We start from the raw sequence: 22,233 nt of genomic DNA on the forward strand, positions 1-22,233 counted from the left end.
TTTTGGTCTACTTCTGTCCCCTCAGCAGCAGATCCAAGCCGTGACCCACTTATTTCTAGCACCGTACCTTCCCTTCCCCCTTTTCTCAGACCCCCAGTATAAATCAAGCCCCTACCCTGCATCTAGCCAGGTACCTCCACCTGCCATTTCAGACTCAAGCTTGATTCTCCTGGTTCATCCATACAGCTTACACCTAAGGTCTACTTTGTAGCCTTTTCATCCCTCCATCGCTGGGAATAGAACCCAGGGTATTTATTATCCATGCCAGGCGAGCACTTTTCCTCCAAGCTAAGTCCCCAGGCATCATAAGCCTCATCAAAGTGCTCTTCCTGCTGGGGAGGCAGAGGCAGGTGGATCTTGGTGAGTTCCAAAAGGGCCTTTCTTGTCCTTCCATTTGCCAGACCTGTGGGTTTGAGGGTCCCTAGGACCCTTCTCCCTCTGTTGTTGACAGGATCTCTATGTAGTGCTGGGATTAAAGGTGTGTGCCACCAAGCCAGGGAGTGGTGGTGCACGCCTTTAGTCCCAGCTCAAGGGAGGCAGAGGCAGGCAGATCTCTGAGTTCAAGGCCAGCCTGGTCTAAGATATGTAGGTGCTGGAGATCTACACTCAGGTCCTCATGATCACACAAGCACAGCAAACATCTCCCCATACCACTGTCCTGGAACTGGCTTTGTAGCTCAGGCTGGCCTCGAACTCACAGAGTTTATTGTTTCATTGTTCTGTGTGTGTGTGCGCGTGTGTATTGAGTTATTGGTTTTTCCCTCTGTTTTTTTGTTTGTTTGTTTTGTTTTTTCCTCTCTTGTTTTAAGAACAGCCAAGACAAGGTTTCTCTGTGTAGCCTTGGCTGACCTGGAACTCAGTATGTAGACCAAGCTGGCCTCAAACCTCAGAGATCCTGAGTACTAGGGCTAAAGGTAAAGGGATGTTACCACAGCTTGCTTTTTTTTTTTTTTGTAATGTGTTTTGAACCAGAAGTGGTGTCACATGCCTTTAATCCCATCACTCATGAGGTGGAGGCAGGTGGATCTGTGTTTTGATTGTTTGGCCTGTATGTATCTCTGTATAGACTTTTGTACCAGGTACCCATGGAGGCCAGAAGAGGGTGTTGGGTCCCCAGGGACTGGAGTTACAGATGGTTGAGTCTCTACATGGGTGCTGGAAGAACAGCCAGTGCTCTTAAATAAATGCTCCACTGGAGGCCCAAGCTAGTCCTCATCCACAAAAGGTCCAACCCAGGAAAGAATGGTATCTTTATGTTCTGAGGACCCCTGGGGCACCCACTGCTGCTGGGATGCTCTGGTTGGGAGCCTTGCCTAAGGATAGGTGGAGCTGAGCAGATCCAGAGGAGCCCAACTGAAGGGTGCACACTCAGCATTCTGAGTTCCAACGAGACACAAATAACCAGTTGCTAACACTCTGGCCACTCTCCATTTGTATCCCACAGCCCCCTAGTCATCTTCAGCTTCTTTCTCACCAGGGGGGTTCTCTGACTCCATGAAGAACTTGTCTCAGCTGCTCCATAGTGCTTCTGCCAGAACTTCAGACAAGAACATCCAACTAATCACAGAAATGCAAAAGCAGGCCTGTCCATCACTGTAAATCCCAGTACAAAACACACAGAAACCAGGCCCTAAGTCACTTCATTTTATTTTGGTCTCAAACTCTTAAGGAAGCAGATGTTCAGGATCCCCTGCCGACAGGCATGTCATAGCTGCGGGAGACCATGTGCCAGGCAGGCAGTGGGCAGTATGGTGGGTACACCCTAAGAGAAGGACCCTACTGGAGCTGGGGACAGAATATAGCATAGACAGCTCAGTACCATGCTTCAGTTCTGAAATGGCACAGAGCGGCCTGGGTCACAATTCTGTAGGCACCCTAGATATGCGGTAGGATGGCAATGGTCTAGCCTATCTTCCGATAGGGCAACTGCGTCCCAAGTGTATAATGGGCAAGAGGCGAGGCTGCTTTATAAAGGGCACGGGGCAGCCTGGACTACTGCCTCTCTCATCTCCGGTCCCATGGGGCGTTAGCTGAGGCCACCAGAGTGTCTGCAGTGGGCACCTCCACTTCTTCATCCTGTGGGTAGGGTTCCCACTGGCAGTGTCCTAGGGACCCCTCCCCCCACCACCCAAACAAACTTCGGCTCAGATACACTTTAATCAATAGGCTGTCCCTCTAGCCAGGCTGCCCATGGGCTTGGCGAGATGCCCCACATGCTCTGTCGTCAATCTTCTAGTCACAGGAGCCGTCTTTCCAGCCGTCACGCCATCGCTCATCTACTCTCGAACAGTCAAAAGCAGGCTTGCCCAGCTTCCGGTTCACCTCATTGTGCAGGCGGCACAGCCACTGGCTGAAGGAGACCCGAGTGCGTGTGTCTGGCTGGTTCCTGCCTATCCTTTGTGAGAGAAGCAGCACGTGAGCAAGCCTTGACCCCTGTCCTTCCAGTGCCTGGGGACAGGGAGCTGGGCACTGCTGTGAATTACACTCGGGGATGCCGGCACGCTCCAAGGGGATGGGAAAGCCAAGGCCAGGGTTGACTCTGGAGTTTCCTGGGCTTGGGCAACTCCCAGGGATGCTCACTCACACTCATCTGATTGGCAAGAGCCCAGAGTGAGATAGACTAAAGCGGGCAACTTTACAACCTTGTAACAATCAGGGAGCCTCACCCCATGGTCTCTAGCCCCGGGCAGAGTCTAGACAGGTGAGGCCAGGCACAGAGTGTTTGCTAAGCCCAGGGGCCCAGTTCAGCCTGAGATCCCCCTCATTCCTAACTGTCCAGGCTTCAAATAGCAAGTGCAACTAACTGCCCAACAGGTCCAACCTAGAAATACCCGTAAGAATAGGTTAGGCCATTGAGAGTGATGGTTTATCGTTCCCGTTTTTAAAGTCAGGAAGCACGCTGAGGGATTAGGGAAGTTGGGCAATGTGGAAATTTAGCCAATCTGACCATGAGGAATAAATAAACGGAGTGGTGGGGAAGACCTTCCTAAAAACCTTACGGCTAACATCCACAGAACTGGGCTTCTGAGGAGAAAGGAGAAGGCTCCCATGCCCCAACATCCCTTTTGGTGATCTCTCTCCTAGCAACCTGTCACTTCTGTATCTATTTTTCTGGGCCCCTCTCTATGACATCAGCCAGGCCCCCTTCAGGGGTCTTACTGGCAGAGGTACAACACTTACCTCTTCCTTATGTCTTCCGCACACTCCTCGCAGGGGTAAAACTTGGAAAATATATGTATGAACTGGGCCATATCTTGCTGTTGTTCTGGGGTGGGCATGTCCGGGTAATAGGCGGCCAGCGTGTGGAGGAAAGCCCAGGTGTGGCGACCTAATTCCTCCCGATCCTGTGGACAGTCCTCCCTAAACTTGGTGTCCCGCTGCAGAAGTAGGCCGACCAAGGGTCAGTTCACTCTTCCCCAACCAAAAGCCCACAAAATTCCAACCCAGTGGCAGACTGCCTGCGTTGCACGCCAGAGGCTTTGGTTCGGACTCCCAGTATCACCAAAAACAACAACTACAATAATAAAGGAAACAAGAATGCTTGCTCCCTTTATCAGTTGGCAGCCTAGTAAACCGACCGGCAGCCGAAAGCTCAGAGTTCGAGCCTAACGGTGTGTGTGGGTGAGGGGGTGGACATGTTCAGGCACAGTTAACCCTGAGGAAACCCGATGTGGGGCGGGGAACCGGGACCGGGCGGCCAGGCGGGGCATCTGCACCTTCTGCTGGGTCCGCATCCACGACTTGAAGTCCACGCAGGCCCGGCACGGCCGCTTCCCGTGCTCCAAGCCTGGCGGCGCCGGGGCCGAGGCGGCGGCGGCGGCGGCGTCTCCATGCCCTGTGCCACGGCCCCGCGCGTCAGTCACCAAGTCGTCGGTCATCTCGGAGCGCGCGCCGCGGGGCAGGAAGGAGAAGGCACTGCTGCGAGAGAAGCCCGTGGGCTCGCTGGGCGCCGCCATCTTGCCGGCGTACTGACGGCGGGGCCGAGAGGACCTCCGGAAGGCCCGCCAGGCGAGCGCGCACGCCACGGCCAGCGCGCGGCGGCTGCAGCGGGAAAGGCGGCCCGGGGCTGGGCTCACGCTGGGGCGGGAGGCGGGGCCTGGCGGCGGGGCGGGGCTGGGGGCCGAGGCGGTGGGCCGGGTCGCGGCGGAGTGGGAGGCCTCGGCGCGGTAGGAGGCGGAGCGGGAGGCCCGGGCCGAGGCGGCATAGGGGGATGCGGCTCCGGCCCGGCTGGTCCCCTTGCGCCTGGCTGCCCGCCGCGGGTCGGGCGTGCGTGGTCCATGGTGGGGCTCGGGCTTCCTCCAGAAGAAGTGGAGTGAGTGGTGCAAGGTGCGCTGCGGCCCCGCTGAGAGCTCGGGCTGAGACGAGGTCCGAGGAGGTGCTTCTCGCGTGGCCCCCATCGCTCGGCTCAAACCCTTTCCGGCGGCCAAGTTTGGGGCCTTTCTGCCGTAGGACACGCCCACCCACACGCTTCTGGGTGCCTTGGCAACGCGCCGCGGGGCGTGGCCTCACAGAGACCGGACTGCACCAGTGGCTGGGGTCGACCTTTGCCCCAGTTCCTGGGGGCCTGGAACCTAGCAACCTGGTAATCCTGCGGGCGCCTTGTCATCCTATAACCTGGGGGAAAAAAGACGACTGCATAATGACATATATAATAATATTTCAGCCTCAGGAACTGCTTTTTGTTTTTCGAGACAGGGTCTCTCTGTAGCTTTGGAGGCTGTCCTGGAACTTGCTTTGTAGACCAGGCTGGCCTCGAACTCACAGAGATCCACCTGCCTCTGCCTCCCGAGTGCTGGGATTACAGGCGTGCGCCACCACCGCCCGGCTTTCTTTCTTTCTTTCTTTATTTATTTATTTATTTATTTATTTATTTATTGAGACAAAGTCTCCTGTTGCTTGGGCCAACTTCGAACTCTGTATGCAGATGAGTGCAGATGACGCTGAATTCCTCAATCTTCTGCCACCACCAGCCCCTCCTCCAGTGCTTGACTTAAAAGCCTGGACCATCACAGGAAGAAGTCCTTCCCCTGCTGCCATGTGTTCACTCATTCATTCTGCAAATATTTGTACAGTGGTACTACTCTACTCCAAGAGCTGTTTCCGGCACTGAGCAGAACAAGGAACAAGCTTCTGTCCCCGGCTTCTTTACCTTTGACCAGCGGTGAAGATGGGGAAAACCCAGTCACGGGGAATAAATTTTATTTACAAACTGGTGAAAGTCGTGTATAGGGTGTGGGAATATAGCTCTCTTTAATTGGAGACCCTTAGGCACAGTCCTGTAGGATGAGGAATCATCTCAGGCTATGTGTATTTTGCAGAAGTACCAAGGCCACTGGGAACAAGACTTTGGGGAGGTAGATGGAGGCCAGAATCCAGAGTTGAGCAATGGCCCACCAATGACCGTGCTAGAAATTAGGATTTGTTCTAAAAGCAGTGGGAGACATTGGGCAATTTTGGGCAAAGCTGTCTTGACCTGATCCCATTTTTATTTTGCAAGATTTCTTCTATTTTGTGAGTGATTCCCGTCTCCTCCCCCCCCCCCCCAACACACACACACACACAGTTTCTGTGAAGCCTTGACAGTCCTGGAATTTGTTCTGTAGACCAGGCTGACTTTGAATTCAAGAGATTCTCTTGCCTCTGCTTCCCTTTTAAGTGCTGGGATTAAAGGTGTGCACCATCACTGCCCAGCTATAAAACATATATTTATTCTTATGTGCATTTATCGCTGCCTGAAGGACGGGCCTCTAAGCAGCACAGGGCTCAAAGGGAAACCCACAAAGTCGTTGTACTATGACTTTTTTATCTGAGAGGGTTAAGGGAAACAGACACTCACATACTCACTTGATGGTTTCCTTCAGACCTTTTCTTTATTCTTCTTTTGCATTCTCTATTTTTTATTTTTCTGGTGATTTCTCTCATTCTTGATGTTTTCCTTCTAACTCTCATTCTTGATATTTTCCTTATACCCCTTTTTAACTCTCTAACTCTATTCTTTCCCTTATAGCTTATCTACCCCAGAAAAATCTTTCAGGCAATATAAAAATTACAATGTGGTTACATTGTTTTTCAAATGAATGATTATAATGAATACAAAACAAACAGTAAAAAAGGGCATGTTTCCATATCCCTTACATGATTAAACATTTGACATATTACAGGTGAAAAACAAATTATCTTAAGGACCCACATACATTCACACCCAAGCAGCTTGTTATGGATTAACTGTGTGGACAAGCAGGGTATTCTTCTCAGTCAGGTCTTTTACGGTCAGGCTGCAGTTTTGCAGTTACAAAGAAAAGGCCAATTACTTTATTACTTATCTTGAAACATAATCTCATAAGGAATCTTAAAGGAATCACAAACCTAAACTTTTATATATGAAAAAGAATCAATTAGCTCTCCTTTAAATCTTTAGGGTACATACCCACTCCCACTCATCAATAGTTTGTTTGTTTTTTTTTTTTTTTTTTTTAAATATCAGGAGATCGAGGGCAAAATGGATATAAGGAGTTAATCATCACCTTTGGTCATCCTATGCTAGCAAGAAAAGTGCATCAGCTAGTTATAATTGGGCTGCTTTGTTTTTGTTCCCTGACCTTAACAAGTTCCTCACTCAACCATCAGTGTGCCTTTCTAAATCTTTAGAGTGTCTTCTTGAGTTTTTCACCTCAAAGCTTTTGACAAAAACATCTTAGTCTAACTTTAAGTTATTTTCAAATAACTTTGTTTCAGCTGTGATGCAGTTCAAAACCTGTGAACACACCTCCCAACAGTAAGGTTAAAAGAATTTAAGCTAGCTGGACTAAATGAGACTCAGTTGTCTCCCCCCCACCCCCTTTTGGTTTTTCGAGACAAGGTTTCTCTGTGAAACAGTCCTGGCTGTCCTGGAACTCACTCTGTAGACCACCAGCTTCAATTACTTTTCTTAATCATTAACCTAAGCCACAGTCTATATGGCTCAATAGAAACTCATGTGTTGGATCAGTGTGACACTTCCTTGTTTATATTTTTAATCATCAAAACTCTATTTTTAGGCCGGCGGTGGTGGCACACGCCTGTAATCCCAGCACTCGGGAGGCAGAGGCAGGTGGATCTCTGAGTTCGAGGCCAGCCTGATCTACAAAGCAAGTTCCAGGACAGGCTCCAAACCTACAGAGAAACCCTGTCTTGAAAAACCAAACAAACAAAAAACAAAAACACAAAAAAACCCTCTATTTCTGAAAAGAATTTATTTATAATGTTCTGTCTGCATACATCCCTGCAGGCCAGAAGAGGGCACCAGAGCTCATTGTAGATGGTTGTGAGCCACCATGTGGTTGCTGGGAATTGAACTCAGGACCTCTGGAAGAACAGCCAGTGCTCTTAACCTCTGAGCCATCTCTCTAGCCCCACTAAAACTCTATTTAAACTAACATTATTATTATCATGTAGACAGTTCAGCTTAGGAAGAAATCACCTTCACAATAATCCACAGGTAAAAATGTCCAGTAGAGGGGCTGGAGAGATGGCCTAGAGGTTAATGGCACCTTCTTCTGTATACATAATAAATAAATAAAACTTTAAAAAAATTGTCCAGTAGAATGGGATGTTTCTATGAGATAAACACACTACTTTACAGGTAGTGAGGAATCTCCCCACACCCATTCACACCTGTCTGACACCAGAGAAAGATGGCAGCAGCAAACATGTAAAGGCACAGCAGAAGCAAAAGACGTTCTGGGGTCTGGGGCCTTGCCTCTCCCTGAGTGAGATTCACCCATCAGGGGGTTGCCTCCTGGTGGGCTGACACCCTGAAGTCAGTTGCCACCTGCTGCTCCTCTGACATGGCTACTAACATTCATTGGTGTTTTGCTTGCATGTATGTCTGTGTGAGGGTGTCACATCCCCTGGAACTGGAGTTACAGACAGTTGTGAGCTGCCATGTGGGTGCTGGGAACTGAACCTGGGTCCTTTGAAAGAACAGCCAGTGCTCTTATCTGACCCATTTTTCCAGCTGTGAGTGGACCCCTCCGCCCCCCCCATCTTCAGCTCAAAAAAAAAAAAAATAGTAAGAGACAGGGAGGGATCTCTTACTAGCCACAGAGTTGGGGCTCCTCTGCCTCTAAGTGAGAGGTGTGGTGATAGATTGTGTGCCCTAATAAACTTGTCTGAGGTCAGAGGACAGAGCCAGCCACTAGATTAGACATAGAGGCCAGGCAGTGGTGGCACACACCTTTAATCCTAGCATTCAGGAGGCAGAGGTCAGCCTGGATCTCTGTAAATTCAAGGCCACACTAGGAACAGAGCCAGGCCAGGCCACGGTGGCACACACCTTTAATCCCAACACTTGAGATCTCATTCCTTTAATCCCAGGAAGTAATATGGCAGGGCAGAGAAAGGTACGTAAGGCAGGAGGAAACAGGAACTCACTCTCTTTAGTGGCTGGGTGTTCTGCTTCTCTGATCTTTCAGCGTCACCCTGATACCTGGCTCTGGGTTTTTATTAAAAGACCATCTAAGATTCGAACAACAGAGAGGAGGCAGCAGCAGCCATGGAGGATAAGTGGAGAGCATCTAGGGTCGGTAGGGGCAGGCAGAGGCTGCCAGCTGGGTGGTGAGAGGGATTCACAGTTCCTCTTGGTCCCTTGTGGTAGGTCCTCACGGCCTTTCCAATTGCTCTCTTCTGTCTTCTAATGTTTCTGAAATAGCCGGTATGTAAGAACCTGCATGTTGTTTAAGGAGTAACAAGACTTGGCCAAGGAAAGCGGTTTCATGGCCTCCTTACACAGGTTTGAGCCTTAGCTGCAGGAATAGCCCAAGTTTAAAGCCAGCCTTTGTAAATTATTGAAACTCTTGTCTCAAAGCCCACTCCCCCACCCCACCTCCAAAAACCCCACAGCTAAACGGAAAGGCCCCAGGGGTGAAGTAGTTGATTCAGAGTGCAACAGCATATAGCCCCACGGGCGAATTCAAAAACCAAGCTGTTGGGCACACACAGACTGGGAGGATAGTACGGCAGGGCAGGGGCAGAGGCAGAGGAGCAGGCGAGGTGGAGGGCAGGGGAGGTGGAGGGGAGGTGGAGGTGAGGTGGAGGGCAGGGGAGGTGGAGGTGAGGTGGAGGTGCAGGCGGCACTTTGTAATGGAGCTTGCAAACCTCCTTTCTTCCCTTGGCTAGGGGAGGAAAGGAGCCCCACAGGGCAGTTCCACCCCACAGGGTGGTTTCAGAGCAGCCTGGCACAAAGGACTTCAGTTTTCCCTCCACCTGCCCTGGCTTGCCCCTCCCCCATCACAGTCCTCCTGTGAGGAATCCTCTCAGATTTGTGCTTGAAGAACAACCAGGAAACTGAAGTTTCCGGGTGTGAGTGCTGTGCAGGGACTCGGTTTAGGGCCCTGTAGGGAAATTCCACTCCATTTCTTCCGGCTGCTCAGAGAGAGACCCTTCCAGCACCCAGCAGGAGGCCACAATCATGGCAGGTCCAAGACACCCAGTTTCAGCACGTGCCGTAGGCCTGGTGCAGATGGAACGACACCAGGTAGGACCACACAACCCCATCCTCCACACCTGCCCAGAGACAGAGGGGAGCTGGCAAAGTCTGAAGGGAGATGGCGCCTCAACCTTTCCTCACAGACATTTGCCTTCTCGGTGCGCTGGTCAGACAACAGTGACTCCTCTGTTCGCAGGAGCTGGGATGAGTTTGGGTGGCTCCAGGTAAGTAACACTGGGACTACTGCAACAGGGTGGCTCATCCTCCAATCCAGAGGCCTCTAGATACATGACCTCCCTCCCTTCCTGAAGAAGCTCTTCCAGGGACCCTCCCCTCCCCCGGGGTCCTCTCCACTCAGAGATTGACACATGCTTCTTCCTCTCAGAAGATCCTTAAGAAAACCTTCCCAGTGGAGGCGGGCCTGCTCCACAGATCTGAACGGATTCTTCCCAAGCTTCCTGGTCAGGCCTGCAAGGGTTGCAGGGGTGGTCACAGGGGTGGTCAGGCAACCCCCCCCAAAAAAAAATTGTGGGTGAGTGGTCCCAGTGTATTCTCGTGATGGGCAGATGCTCCACTGCTGACGCGTCGGGGGCATACTGGCCGAGGCCTGGTACGATTGCGGCTGCTGGACACCTATGTACAGGCACTGCTGGCAAGCTCAGAGCATGTATTGAGGAGCTCAGCACTCAATGACTTCTTTGCACCCAAACCTCTCGATCTGGAGCCCAGGCTGCCTCCTGGCAGGTGACTTATACCCTAGGCTGACCTATATGTATAGGTGGGGAAAGGGGTATTCCCATCCTTCCTACTCATTTCTCACACGTGCTGGCTGTCCTGCCCAGCCTGGTGATCCTGCCCACACCAGAGGAGCCCTTATCCCAACCTGCAAGCAGTCTTGCCATTAATAGACTGGAGGCTCAGAGCATGCGCTGTTTACAGCCTTTTTATACCCGGGACACAAGAGACAGACCTTTCTACACACAGGCTCAAGAAATTCTGGACGTATTACTACGACATCCTTCAGGTAGGGCCACAGTATTAAAAACCTGGGGACAACTGGGTGGTGGTGGCACACACCTTAAACCCCAGCACTCTGGAGGCATAGGCAGGCAAGTTTGAAGCTAGCCTGGTCTACAAAGCGAGTTCCAAACACAAAACCAAAAGAAGACTTGCTCTCTGATTAAGATGGGTGCAGGCCTGGGCATCTGAACCCTTTCCCTGTCTCTTGATTAGGTTGGTGGCTGGTGGAGAACAAGGATCAGCAGACAGCCTGGTTTCCAGCTCCCTACCTGGAGGAGGTAGCTCCAGGCCAGGGCCAGGAGTCAGGCCTGGCTTTGCAAGGCAGTGGTATGAGCCCATCCCTCACCACTAAGAAATGGACCTTGTGGCAAGGCTGAGACCAAGCCCGGGAGGGAGGTGATAGCGGGGACACCATGTATGTGGGTACTGCTTACAGCGAAGAGAAGGCTCAAGTGGGCTTCAGAGCAGTCTAGAGTGTCGAGAGGTGAGCCCAGAGAATGGTTAGGGCTCCAGTCTTGCAGTTCTACAGTGATTCCCCAAATATCTACCCTAGGGACGCAGTTCTGTGCTACCCAGGCCTATGAGGGCACTCGTACTGATGAGCTATCAGTACCTGCAGGGGCACGGGTGTGTGTGCTGGAAACCTCCGACCGCGGCTGGTGGCTGTGCAGGTGAGTGTGTGTGCGTGTGTGGTGTGGTGGAGTAGTGGCAGGTGCTGCCTGGCAGAAGGGGCACATGGCATCAGGAGAATCCCTAATCAAGCCCTGCCTTTCTCGCAGGTACAATGGCAGGGCAGGCCTGTTCCCTGCGGTGCTGCTGCAGCCTGAAGGGCTGGGCTCCCTCCTGGGCAGGCCAGGGTTCCCAGACAGTGGGAGGGGAGACAAGGTGGCCAAGGACAGGACGGCTCCCCCTGGAGTACCGACTCGCCCCTGTATGAGTACCATCCAGAGCCGATGCTGCACCATCACCCGCATGGCACTGGGACAGGAAAAGAGACCCAGGGTCCCCTTTGAGGATTTGTGTAGCCCTGCAGAGAGATTTATTGTCGATCCCAACCACAGGCAAAGTAGGGATCTGGACCTGCCAAGGGAACAGGATAGGGTGGGGCTGGATGGCTGACAGGGTTAAGGGGCAGCAACTTTCCATTTCCTCTAAATAAAACTGGAATGACTTCACCCAACCTCATTGTGCCCTGAGGGACTTCAGGCTGGGGTAGGGGTGGGCTTGAACTGCTACAGTTAAAAATCTCAGTGGGCCAAGTATGGCCAAGGATTTTGGGGAGATTAGTCAGATTCGTCTGAGAAGCCAAGATAGAAAAGTGTAACTTTTATGTGTCTCACAGGGCTGGGGGAGCAGCTGGGAGTGGGGACAGCTTCATGTTGTGCCACAGAAAGTCCAAGAAGGTAGCTGCTTGTAGCGTCCGGCTAAGCCGCTGAAAGTGTCGCTCTAGAGGAAGACAGAGGGTGTTAGGGCAGCGGGGAGAGGGTGGTCTGTGAACCCACCAGGGGCTTCCCTGGACCCAGGGCCATGTCACATACCAGTATAGGGCAACAGCGCCTCCAGTGTACCCCGCACACCCTCGTAGGCCAGTAGTTCCTCCGGGGCCTCATGCCGCAACAGCACACCCAGCACAGCCTGGGCTTCGTGGCAATGTCTGGAGTTGGTGTTCCAGGTGACACAGAAGCGCAGCAGGGCCTCTGTAGGTATAGGGATGGTCACCCTGCTTGTTGGGCCGTTCAGTGTTCTGCCTACCAGGCCATCCCCTCCCCAGACTGGTCCCTTCCAGCCTGTCCACAACCTTTCTGGTCTCGTCGTAATCGGAGCACGGTGCCTTCCAGCTTCTCACAGGCCTCGGGATCCCTCCGGATGGCTGTGGGAGGGAAGTCAGCTTAAAGAAAGGGTCTACTTATCCCTGGCGCCTCCCCCAACCCCAGCCTGCTCCTGGGGCAGGTACTGACCCTGGATAACAGTCAGTACAGTGTGGGGACGATCCAGGGAGATGGCAAGTCCTAGTGCCCGGAGATACCGCTTCTCATGGAGCAGGTTGTCCAGTTCTTGCTGCCTGGTGGGATAGAGGAAAAGACATCGTCAATCAGAGACCATGGCTGGGCATAAAGCACAGGGGTGAGCGCTACCTCAACCTGTTTCCTATGCCTCACAGCAGGGAACATACGGGGGCCACTGCTGCTTAGGGGACCCAGGAGGTGCTAATGGTGGAGACACGCAAGGGTGAGAGGTCTGCTGAGGGCATGCAGCGGGTTCTACTAAGCCCAGACTTACTTGATCACCTGCTCTTCTCGTTTGGCCTGCTCTTCTGCCTGCTCGGCCTCTGTCACATCCTAGGACCAAATCAGGATCAGACAAGCCCCAGTGCTGTCCCTTGCTCTGCCTCATCCCACCCCTTAGGGTTCACAACCTTCCAGAGAATGATTCGGGAGTCACTGCTGCCGGTGATGGCACGGTCATCCAGTCGGCTACAGTGTAGTCCCCAGACCTTGTCCTCATGAGCATCCAGTGTCCGCACACACTCGTTACTCTTAATGGTCCACAGCTTCAGAAGCCCGTCAGAACCACTGAGGTTGAGAATGGAAGGACTCAGTGTAGGGGGATGACCCCCACTATACATCCCCAGCCCTCTCCTAGCCCATTCACCTAGACAGCAGCTGTGAGCCACGGCTCACAAAGGCCACCTTCAGCACAGAAGCATCATGTCCCTCAAATGTCTGCAGGGGAGAGAGGGAACCAAGTCTTACGGGTATGAAGTGTTACCAGAGAGGGGATGGGACGAGGGGAAATGCTTACCTTGAGACAACTGAAGTCTTGCAGTGCCCAGAGCTTGATGGTGCCATCAGCAGAGGCTGTGGCCAGCACCTGGTCCATGGGTGAGAACTGGACATTCCAGAGGCCACGTCGGTGGCCTGAAAAAACACCCAACAGTTGGCACTGAGGCAAGGCCCAGAGCTTAGCTGTGCGGTCCTGTGAGCCCGTGGCTAAGAGCTTGTCATTGGGGGAGACAGCCAAACTGTTGATGTCCTGGTGAGGAGAGCAGGCAGCAAAGCTTAGACACTCACCCCATTCTAGGGCTCGGCCACACCCCATCCCAGAGGCCACGTGTGGCTACTTTGTCATGGCAGCGTTGAGTGGTCTGGGCCTGTAGAAGCATGGGGTCACCGTCCACAGCTGTGTTCTTGGACAACAGGGCTTCAGGGAGGGGCCATAGCTTCACAGTACAGTCCTGACTGCCTGTCACCAGGAAAGATTCTTTTAGCCTGTAGCCAACAAGAAAAAGGGAAACACTGCTCAGGTGCAAGGACACTGTCTGCAGTGCATCAAGCTCTAGCCTTCTGCACCAGGATCAGGACCAGAGGGTCATCTCAGGACGTCGACTGGCCTACATCACCCCCAAATGCCTATCTGCACTATCTACCCACCATACACAGCAACTGGTCCTGACACAGGGTCACCTCCAGCGGGACCCTGTTCAGTGTCATTTTGTCTGTCTCAAGTCCTTCCTATCTTGTCCACCTTCCAAGGCCACTTCCAAGAAATTTGCCATGGCACCTGAGTCTCCCTGGACCTCTTCTCTGCTCCATGTCCTTGTTTATTTTTCGAGACAGGGTTTCTCTGTGTAGCTTTGCTCCTCTCCTGGAGCTCACTCGGTAGCCCACGCTGGCCTCGAACTCACAGAGATCTGCCTGGCTCTGCCTCCCGAGTGCTGGGATTAAAGGCGTGCGCCACCACGCCCAGTCCACGTCCTTGTTAAAGCCTCATAGCGTGGCCAAACCAGCACATTCATTCTCCACACTGTGCTAGAAACTAATGACTCGGGCCTCTCCCTCCTTGGATACCCCCGGGTCCAGTCCTGATCCACTACCTAGAACAGCAGATGGTGCCCACGCTGTGTGTGTGTCCGGAGCCCTGAGCTACACAGGCCACCTGGCCAGCCTTGTTCATCCTCCAGACGCGTATGCTCTGATCCTGTGGACAGTAGGGATTGAGGAAAGATGATGGGTCAGGGTTCTGTTGCCTTTGTTTTCACTTGGGAGGCCTGTGCCTTCATACCTCTTATGGGGTCTCACCTTGGCACAGCTGGCAAAGAGCCACCCCTTCCGGAACACATCCAGGGCCAGGACAATGTCTGGGAGGGAGAGGAAGGAGTGGTCAGAGATCAGGGATCCAAAGGAGGCGGGGAAGGAAAGCTATCAAATCCAGGCTTAGGCGTCAGGGATGTCAGAGGGCTTGACCTGCCTGTGTGACCGTGGAGGATCTGACAGGCCAAAGTCTGCAGCTCAAACACTTTCAGGCAAGGGCTGTTAGAAGCCACAACAACGTGGGAGTCATTGGGCCCAAGGAATCGAACATCCAATACTTCCTCGCTGTAGCCAGCAAACTGGGGGAGGCAGGAAGGTCACGAGTGTAAGTAAGACAGGAAGCCCAGTGTCCAAGCCCTGCACTGGGCAGTCACGAGTGCCCACCTGTTTCTGTAGCTGTAAGGAATGTGCCTCGTAGAGCAGCAGATTGTGATCAGCGGTGACAGTGAGGAGCAGGCCAGCAGTGCGGGCCAGGGTGCAGTGGGTCAGTTCCTGCCCTAGGCCTGGCATTTGCGGCTGGGTGTATACACACTGCCCAGAAGTTGCCTCCCACACACGGAGGACCCCTGTATGAGGACAAGGGCTGTTGGGGGATGAGGTCCACAGGCTTCACCCAGCTCCCTGGTCCACATGTGGCCAGCCTCCCCATACCTTGGTCACCAGCTGTTAAGAAGTGCAGGCCTGAGTTCTTCACCCCCAGTGCAGGTGCCGGCTCCTCAGGCAATAGCACAGCAGTTTCCACGCTCTGTGGATGAACAGGGTCAGAGCCTGTACAGCCATGCCTCCCGTTCCTGCCCCAGGCCTGCAGGGCCATACCTCAAACACTGGCACTGTCCTCGTGGCCTGGTAGCTCTGAAGGTCCCAGACTATGCAGATCTTATCACGGCCAGAGCTGTGGAGAAACAGCTCCCTCAGTTCCAGTCTCAGCCTTGGCCTCCCCTGCTCCCACCCAAGCCCCGTGTGGTCAGCCTAAGCCCACCTGAGCATGGTATGGCCATCCTCACTGAAGGACAGGGAAGTAACAGCGCTGTAGTGAGCAGTCAGTACAGCCAGACATGAGCGGTCCTGCAGTGACCACACACGGACAGAGGTGTCCACGGCCGAGAAGAGCAGCAGGCGAGTGGGGTCTGGATGGAAGGCCACCAAACTGAAGGAAAGCAGAGACAAATTAGCTGTGCTTCCAAGGCTGGTCCTCTACCCACCTCTCCTCCACCATCCCACTCACTGAACGACACCGGGTGAGCCTCGAAAGTGGTGTGTCCCATAATGTTGCACAATGTCCCAGACACGTATCACCCCATCACAGCCACCTGTGGGAATATGTTTGAGGTAGGGGTGCACCTTGTGCCTTGTACCCTCCGGCACACCCACCCTGCTGGGGTCCTACCTGTGGCTAACAGTGTAGAGGTGGCATCAAAAGCCATGGAGGCCAACGGAGCTGTGTGGATCGCCTTCCACAGGCGAGTGACAGTGCCTTCTCGCCAGGCCCACTGAGCCAGCAGCAGTGCCCGGCTGGCTGTTACCAGTACCTGGGGGAAGGTGTGGGGTAATACAGCTGGGAAATAAGACATGTTTGCCAATTCAGTATGGAAGGGAGCTTACCCACCACCCCACCCATCATACTTCATCATCAGGACTGAGGGCAAAGGCAGTGATGTCCTCTTGGTCCTCCTAAGGGGAGAGTGGGAATTCAGAGCACTATAAGAAAATGCTACCCTCCCCTCAAGTCCCTCACATCTGTCCAGCCTGTCCTTACCTGCTCCAGGCTCCGCAGCAAAGACCCCGAGGCCACATCTAGGATGTTGACTTTGGTACCACAGACACAAAAGAGGTAATGGCCAGTCTGGTCCAGCTAGGGACAAAGGGGTGTCAGCCAAGGAACCACTCAGTGCTTCCTACACCTCTTTACCCCCTAACTGGCCCTGGGGATAGTTACCTGTGCTTTCCCACCCTTGTAGAAAGGTTCAATCTTCCGCTCAACAGCATAGCTGGAAAGAGAATAGGATCCTGAGTGATCTCCTAACGCCCTTGTCCCACCTGTCCTGGGTACTCTCCCAGAGATGAACCAAATCCTTGACCTTGCAAAATACCCAGTCAGCAGCAGGAACCCAGGGATAAAACTACCCAGTGGGCGGATGTTCACATTACAGGAAGGTTGAGACCTAGAGCTAGCTGGTGATCATGCATCTGTGGTAGAACTATGGGGTCATCATATTGCTTGAAGAGATGGGCCTGGCAGGGCAGTGGTGGCGCACGCCTTTAATCCCAGCATTTAGGAGGCAGAGGCAGGCGGATCTCTGTGAATTTGAGGCCAGCCTGGTCCACAGAGCAAAGATCCAGGAAAGGCGCAAAGCTACACAGAGAAACCCTGTCTCGAAAAACAAAAACAAAAACAAAACAAAACAAAACAAAACAAAAAAAAGAAGAGGTGGGCCTAGATAAGGTGAAGGCAGCCCAGCAACAGCCCAGGCTTCAGAAGAGTTTTTTGGGGGGACTCCCTGCTAGCTGGGGGAGGCCAGGAAAAGGTAACACACTCTCAAGGTCTTCACCAGTGAGGCCCAGCACGCCACTACCCTACCAAGTCTCCCTCCTCCAGCCTCAGCCCCACTCCATTTCTCCCCAACTAGCTGTCACCTCTGGGGTCTGACTAACGTCGTCCTCTTTCCCACTTTCTCTACTGTTTTGGTCCAGGCCAAGCCATGCCGTTTCCTGGGGGAGAGGGGGTGGCTGCTGCAGGGGACCCTGCCTACTCTGTCATCTCTTGCTTTCATCCCCTTTGGAACCTCTGATGGGTGTCATATAGTGCTTAAAGATTCCCTGCTTCTCACACGCTTCTGTGACTTTGCCCAGAAGGACTCCTACCTATCTTTCTTAACGGTAAACACTGCAGCACCACAGTTCCTGGCCCAGGCCCTGTGTGACAGGTTTTCTGCCTCTCTCCTGTAGGTGGGCTGGGCTGGTCTCCCCAAATCCAATGCCTCTCTTCCCAGCCTCTAAGTCCACTCCCTGGAAGCCAGCCCACCAGGATAAAACCAGCCTCCCATGCTCTGCACCCAGTTAACCCATCTCCAGGGAGGCTGTCGGCACTGAGGCTTCTCTGCTAACACCTGATAATCCAATCCACTCAGAGATGGGCGAAAACTCTCATCTGGAAAGTATACACTACGGACAACGGCAGAGCCTGTTCCTATCCTAGCACTAAACAGTTCCCCACAGTCTGCGGAAGTGACTGAGCACAGGACTCAGAGCCCCTTGTATCACCCTGAACGCCCCTCCGAAACTCCTGGCTCTCCTTCCCGGTTCCTCGGGCGGTGACCCATGTCCCTTCCGGTCGGTGCCTCCGCCCAGGACTTACTTGGCTTTGAAGCGGCTCACTCCGGCCACAGTCTCAGCCATGTCCTTGTGCAGTCGATTCCTCCAAGCTCGGCAGCCCCTAGCCGCGTGAAACAGACTACGCACTGCTCTGTACTCCAAGGCACGTTGTGATGACATCACGATCTGCAACTGCTTTGACGCCATCAGCACGCGCCCTGGGAGCCATCTTTACTGTGGGTACTGGCAACTGCGACCAGGAGTGGAAGCTGAAGGTGTTCCCAGCATGCAGGCTGGCAGTGGCCACCTTGCTGAACGTCTTGCATTTTTTTTTTTTTTTTTTTTTACTACCTATTTACTATTTATTTATTATTTGTTCTAATTTGTCTTGTTTTCTCCTTCTCCTCCCTCTCCCCTCCTCTTTTTTTTCTTTTTCTTTTTCTTTGAGACAGTATCTCTTTGCAGCCCTGGCTGTCCTGGAATTCACAGGCTGGCCTCAAACTCAGAGATCCTACTGCTTCTGCCTCCCCAGTGCTGGGAATTAAAGATGTGGTCCAACTCCTGGCTGTCTCATTTTCTTTTTCTTTTTGGTTTTTCGAGACAGGGTTTCTCTGTGTAGCTTTACGCCCTTCCTGGAACTCGCTTTGGAGACCATGCTGGCCTCGAACTCACAGAGATCCGCCTGTCTCTGCCTCCTGAGTGCTAGAATTAAAGGCGTGTGCCACCACCACCCGGCTTCATTCTTTTCATTAAAAAAAGTAAGAGGGTTGGGGATTTAGCTCATTGGTAGAGTGCTCGCCTAGCAAGTGCAAGGCCCTGGGTTCGATCCTCAGCTCAAAAAAAAAAAAAAAAAATTTAAGCTGGGTGGCGGTGGCGCATGCCTTTACAGAGCTAGGTACCAAAACAACACAGAGAAACCCTGTCTGGAAACAAAACAAAACAAAACAAAGATTTATTTATCATGTATACAGTGTTCTGCTTGTATGCACCCCTGCAGACCAGAAGAGGGCGCCAGATCTCATCAGAGATGGTAGTGAGCCATGATGTGGTTGCTGGGACCTGAACTCAGGACCTCTGGAAGAGCAGCCAGTGCTTTTAACCTTTCAGCCATCTCTTCTACTCTTAGTTTAAAGTTTTGAGTCATTTCTGTCACTAGGAAGTTATCAGGCTGATAGAAAAGCCATGGGAAGAAAAATGGGTTAATGAATAAGCAAATGGCTTTGCAGAATCTACTTAGTGGTAGATCCAGTCAGAGAAAAAAAAAACTTTAAAGAGTCTGGGAGAACAGTCTAGGGAAGAGAAAGGCCAGTGTCTGATGTGGAAGGTCAGCAGGGGTGACAAGGACGACATGCACGGGACGTAAGGTGGGTCAGGCCTGGGCTCAGCGTTTATTTAACTCCTTTATAAGACACCTTGGCCCTGCACACCCCACATCTCAGCCTCCGGGGCAACCTCAGTCTCCTGAGCCCTGGAGCTCAGAAGCAGGGAGTCATTCTCCAGGAAGTCGCCCAGCTGTGCCAGCTGCCGGCGGATGAAGTTGGTGGTGCGGTGCACCCGGCGCACACGCCCCAGCAGGCTCAGCAGCAGGGTCCGGTTGCGCTCGTGGCGCTGGACCCAAGCATCACGTAGCTCACGGTAGCAGTTGTGTTGCTCACCCTCCGCGGCAGCCAGAGTGGCTCCACAGCCTAAGGGGCAGCGCTGCTGGCCACCCTGCTGGCAATGCTGGCGGTGCTCATCCAGGACCCCACGCAGAACCTGCGCGGTGCAGCCCTCATTGGGGCAAGCCATCAGCTCAAAGGGGCATGAGTTTTGGTGCCCCTTGCGATGAGCCAGAGGGCATGTCACCAAGCAGCCAGCTTCAGCATTCTTGCACTAGGGAGTATAAGAAAGCTCAGTGTGAATTAAACGAGGTTAGGCATTGCCACCTGGGGCTCCCATATAATCTCTAAGTTGTGGGATCCCCTGACTATGAAACAAGTGAACTCTGGAGCCTCCTGAGGTTTTTATTGGTTTGCAGAGACAGTTTCTCTGTAACAGCCCTGGCTGTCCTCAAACTTGCTCTGTAGACCAGGCTGGGTTCCTCAAACTCAGAGATCAGCCTGCTTGTCTCCCCAGTGCTGGGACTAAAGCCTCTCACCTTACTGCTTACTAAGCTTTTGTGATTCCGGTTTGTAGAGTTAGAGGGCTGAAGAGTAATAATGGCACTTCATCCCTGAAACTGTTTATAATCCCCACATTATACCTGAAGTTCCAAGGGACCCAGAAAGGATAAGCAGCTTTCTAGTCACACAGCAAATGGTAGACCCATGATTCATACTCTTTAACCAAGTCTATGACCTTTGGCCTATCCTTCTTTGTGCCCTCTCTTCTGACTCTGCCCCGCCCGCACCGGGAGGACAGGCGTGGATGCTCTGAGCTACCTTGACTTGCAGGCGGCCAATGGTTCTCCGGAGTTTGTTCACTTGGACCATCTTTCTCCTTTTCACCTCTTTTCTACAGCACGGACAGGTGTTTTGTCTAGAAAGGTGTCAGAGTGATGTTGGCAGTGGAAGAGGGAAGGTGGAAGTCTTATGCCTGCCAGAGCATAGGTAACCCAGCTAGTCCCTCCTTTCTGGCTGGAGGGGGCATGAAGGGGGCCCTACAGTGAGGATTTGGCTCCCAAGCCAAGGCTAGGGACTTCAGACTACAGAGTGAGGCACACTCTTAGGGTCCCAGATTTTGCGGCTGAGTCTTCCAGCCATTGGAACCCAGTTTTTGGAAGACCTTCCCATTTTCAGCTGCAGGAGTTGCCCTCTAGCTTCCCCCACCCTCCTGGATTCCCAATGGCACCTGGCTAGCCACTGGAGGATGCACTTTTTGCAGAAGATGTGACTGCATGGCAGCCTCATTGGCCTCTTGAGAACCCCATGGCAGACGGAGCACAGGAAGTTGCAGTCAGGAGGGCTGGCAAAGAGGTTGAGATCGTACCCACCACTCTGCAAAGGCCAGGTCAGTGTTAAGGCCTGGGTGGGACCAGGTTCCAAGCCCCTGCCCCAAGCACTCATACTAGCCAGACACTGCAGCAATCTTTTGGTAGGGAGGCAGGCTACATTTAAAAAAGTCAAGTATAGCCTGCAGGGGCCGGCCCCCACTTCAAGGGTGAATCTGTGAGGGTTGATTCCCCCAAGATTTGCCAATATTTGACTGAAGAAGCTGGAGTGACTCCAGGTTATACCACCTAGGGCCTTCTGAAAGATTTTCTTGTCCCATAAAGGAACTGTCATCCATTCTCAGAGTGAGAAAGCATTGATTCCTAGTCAGCTAGGCAGCTGTGTAGGAATTAAGTACTTATCTCAGAGCTGGTGGAAAAGAAGCCAGGGGCTCACCATGATCTGTGTCTGGACGGCAGCTCCACTGAGGCCAAGGACTCAGGAGCCTCCATTTCACAGTACATGTGGCCCGACATCACAGTGGCATTGTCTAGCTTGGGCCAATCACAGCTCTGGTCCAGGGCCCATTGGGACCTTGTAGTCACCTACCCTTTGCCTTTCCCTCTGAAGGTGAGTGGTATGGTAGCCTCAGCTCAGGAGTAGTCTTTGGATTCTCTCCTTTGCCTTGGTTGTGGCTGACTTCTAGGGGCTGGTTCCCCAATGCCAGCAGGTTCACAGGGATTGCAGCCCCTCCACTGACTGGGTGGTCAGTTTGGATGTTGGCCTTCTCCACTAACATCCCTTCACCAAGGACTAAGCCCAATAGCAGGAGGCTGACCGGTGAAAGTGCCCAGAGGTTTTTCAATGTAACTCTAAGAAAGGCCTTGGGAGCCTAGCAGTGGTGGTACAGGCCTTTAACCCCAGCACTTGGGAGGCAGAGGCAAGTGGATCTCTGAGTTCGAGGCCAGCTTGGCCTACAGTGTGTTCCAGGACGGCCAGGGCTGTTATACAGAGAAACTCTGGTCTTGAAAAAACGAACACAAAAAGCCTTGGGGAGCTAACAGACTTTTAGTATGCATGTTGTATAGTTTTGTTTTTCCTTTAACTATAACATGGTCTCTATATTGGTATAGAGATCACATTGGCAAGATAATTATAGTAACTAAGCTGTAGGCCATCTTGGGAGATGCCAGAGTATACATGAAGTAACTAAAAAAAGGCTACTCCATGATGCAGTTTCCACGTCATAACCTTTGATGGGGTAGGACTTTGCTGTTTTGGGGCCACACACACTCAGTAAGCTAAATAAATACTGGTTTATGAAGTGGGATCATACTTTGGTGATTACTGGTGCCCTATTTGGGGTGAAGAGATGTCTCTCATTAAAGACAGGCCCCACCACTGTCACCTCGGCTGGCCTGGAACTCTTGATGTA

General features: G+C 52.6%; 5 protein-coding genes across 8 annotated transcripts; 2 read left to right on the plus strand and 3 right to left on the minus strand.

The window, feature by feature from the left end:
- Positions 1 to 1,629: 1,629 nt before the first annotated feature.
- Gfer (growth factor, augmenter of liver regeneration) lies at positions 1,630 to 4,079 on the minus strand. Of its 3 annotated transcripts, none has more exons than XM_036196327.1 (3): positions 3,717 to 4,079; positions 3,181 to 3,344; positions 1,630 to 2,395 (listed from the first exon to the last, which is right to left on the minus strand). In XM_036196327.1, exons 1-3 carry the CDS (start codon positions 3,954 to 3,956, stop codon positions 2,233 to 2,235), a joined length of 567 nt encoding a protein of 188 aa, XP_036052220.1. In that variant the 5' UTR covers positions 3,957 to 4,079; the 3' UTR covers positions 1,630 to 2,232. The 3 variants fall into 3 exon arrangements, with proteins under 3 accessions (XP_036052220.1, XP_036052219.1, XP_036052221.1); XM_036196326.1 differs by having other exon boundaries at positions 3,181 to 3,377; XM_036196328.1 differs by having other exon boundaries at positions 2,251 to 2,390; positions 3,181 to 3,377.
- Positions 4,080 to 4,168: 89 nt separating this feature from the next.
- LOC118590258 lies at positions 4,169 to 5,176 on the plus strand. Of its 2 annotated transcripts, none has more exons than XM_036198150.1 (2): positions 4,169 to 4,582; positions 4,880 to 5,176. In XM_036198150.1, the coding sequence occupies exons 1-2, from the start codon at positions 4,211 to 4,213 to the stop codon at positions 5,108 to 5,110; spliced, it is 603 nt and encodes a 200-aa protein (XP_036054043.1). In that variant the 5' UTR covers positions 4,169 to 4,210; the 3' UTR covers positions 5,111 to 5,176. The 2 variants fall into 2 exon arrangements, with proteins under 2 accessions (XP_036054043.1, XP_036054044.1); XM_036198151.1 differs by having other exon boundaries at positions 4,925 to 5,176.
- Positions 5,177 to 9,448: 4,272 nt separating this feature from the next.
- Positions 9,449 to 11,605, plus strand: Noxo1 (NADPH oxidase organizer 1). The gene is made up of 8 exons (XM_036194636.1): positions 9,449 to 9,514; positions 9,610 to 9,690; positions 9,852 to 9,927; positions 10,033 to 10,210; positions 10,309 to 10,490; positions 10,700 to 10,813; positions 11,040 to 11,157; positions 11,266 to 11,605. Exons 1-8 carry the CDS (start codon positions 9,449 to 9,451, stop codon positions 11,603 to 11,605), a joined length of 1,155 nt encoding a protein of 384 aa, XP_036050529.1.
- Tbl3 (transducin beta like 3) lies at positions 11,495 to 18,058 on the minus strand. Its single transcript, XM_036197853.1, has 22 exons — positions 17,933 to 18,058; positions 16,514 to 16,565; positions 16,334 to 16,429; positions 16,201 to 16,248; positions 15,965 to 16,106; positions 15,803 to 15,887; positions 15,557 to 15,724; positions 15,394 to 15,469; positions 15,229 to 15,322; positions 14,962 to 15,143; positions 14,735 to 14,876; positions 14,566 to 14,624; positions 14,361 to 14,464; positions 13,608 to 13,755; positions 13,289 to 13,519; positions 13,139 to 13,209; positions 12,903 to 13,059; positions 12,767 to 12,825; positions 12,445 to 12,548; positions 12,285 to 12,356; positions 12,025 to 12,183; positions 11,495 to 11,932 (listed from the first exon to the last, which is right to left on the minus strand). The coding sequence occupies exons 1-22, from the start codon at positions 17,971 to 17,973 to the stop codon at positions 11,823 to 11,825; spliced, it is 2,400 nt and encodes a 799-aa protein (XP_036053746.1). The 5' UTR covers positions 17,974 to 18,058; the 3' UTR covers positions 11,495 to 11,822.
- A 1,100-nt stretch (positions 18,059 to 19,158) lies between these two features.
- Rnf151 (ring finger protein 151) lies at positions 19,159 to 21,326 on the minus strand. The gene is made up of 4 exons (XM_036198264.1): positions 21,255 to 21,326; positions 20,719 to 20,864; positions 20,310 to 20,406; positions 19,159 to 19,761 (listed from the first exon to the last, which is right to left on the minus strand). Exons 1-4 carry the CDS (start codon positions 21,255 to 21,257, stop codon positions 19,291 to 19,293), a joined length of 717 nt encoding a protein of 238 aa, XP_036054157.1. The 5' UTR covers positions 21,258 to 21,326; the 3' UTR covers positions 19,159 to 19,290.
- Between the last annotated feature and the right edge of the window lie 907 nt (positions 21,327 to 22,233).

This window comes from Onychomys torridus, chromosome 8, assembly GCF_903995425.1.
Source record: "Onychomys torridus chromosome 8, mOncTor1.1, whole genome shotgun sequence".
Taxonomy (NCBI): domain Eukaryota; kingdom Metazoa; phylum Chordata; class Mammalia; order Rodentia; family Cricetidae; genus Onychomys; species Onychomys torridus.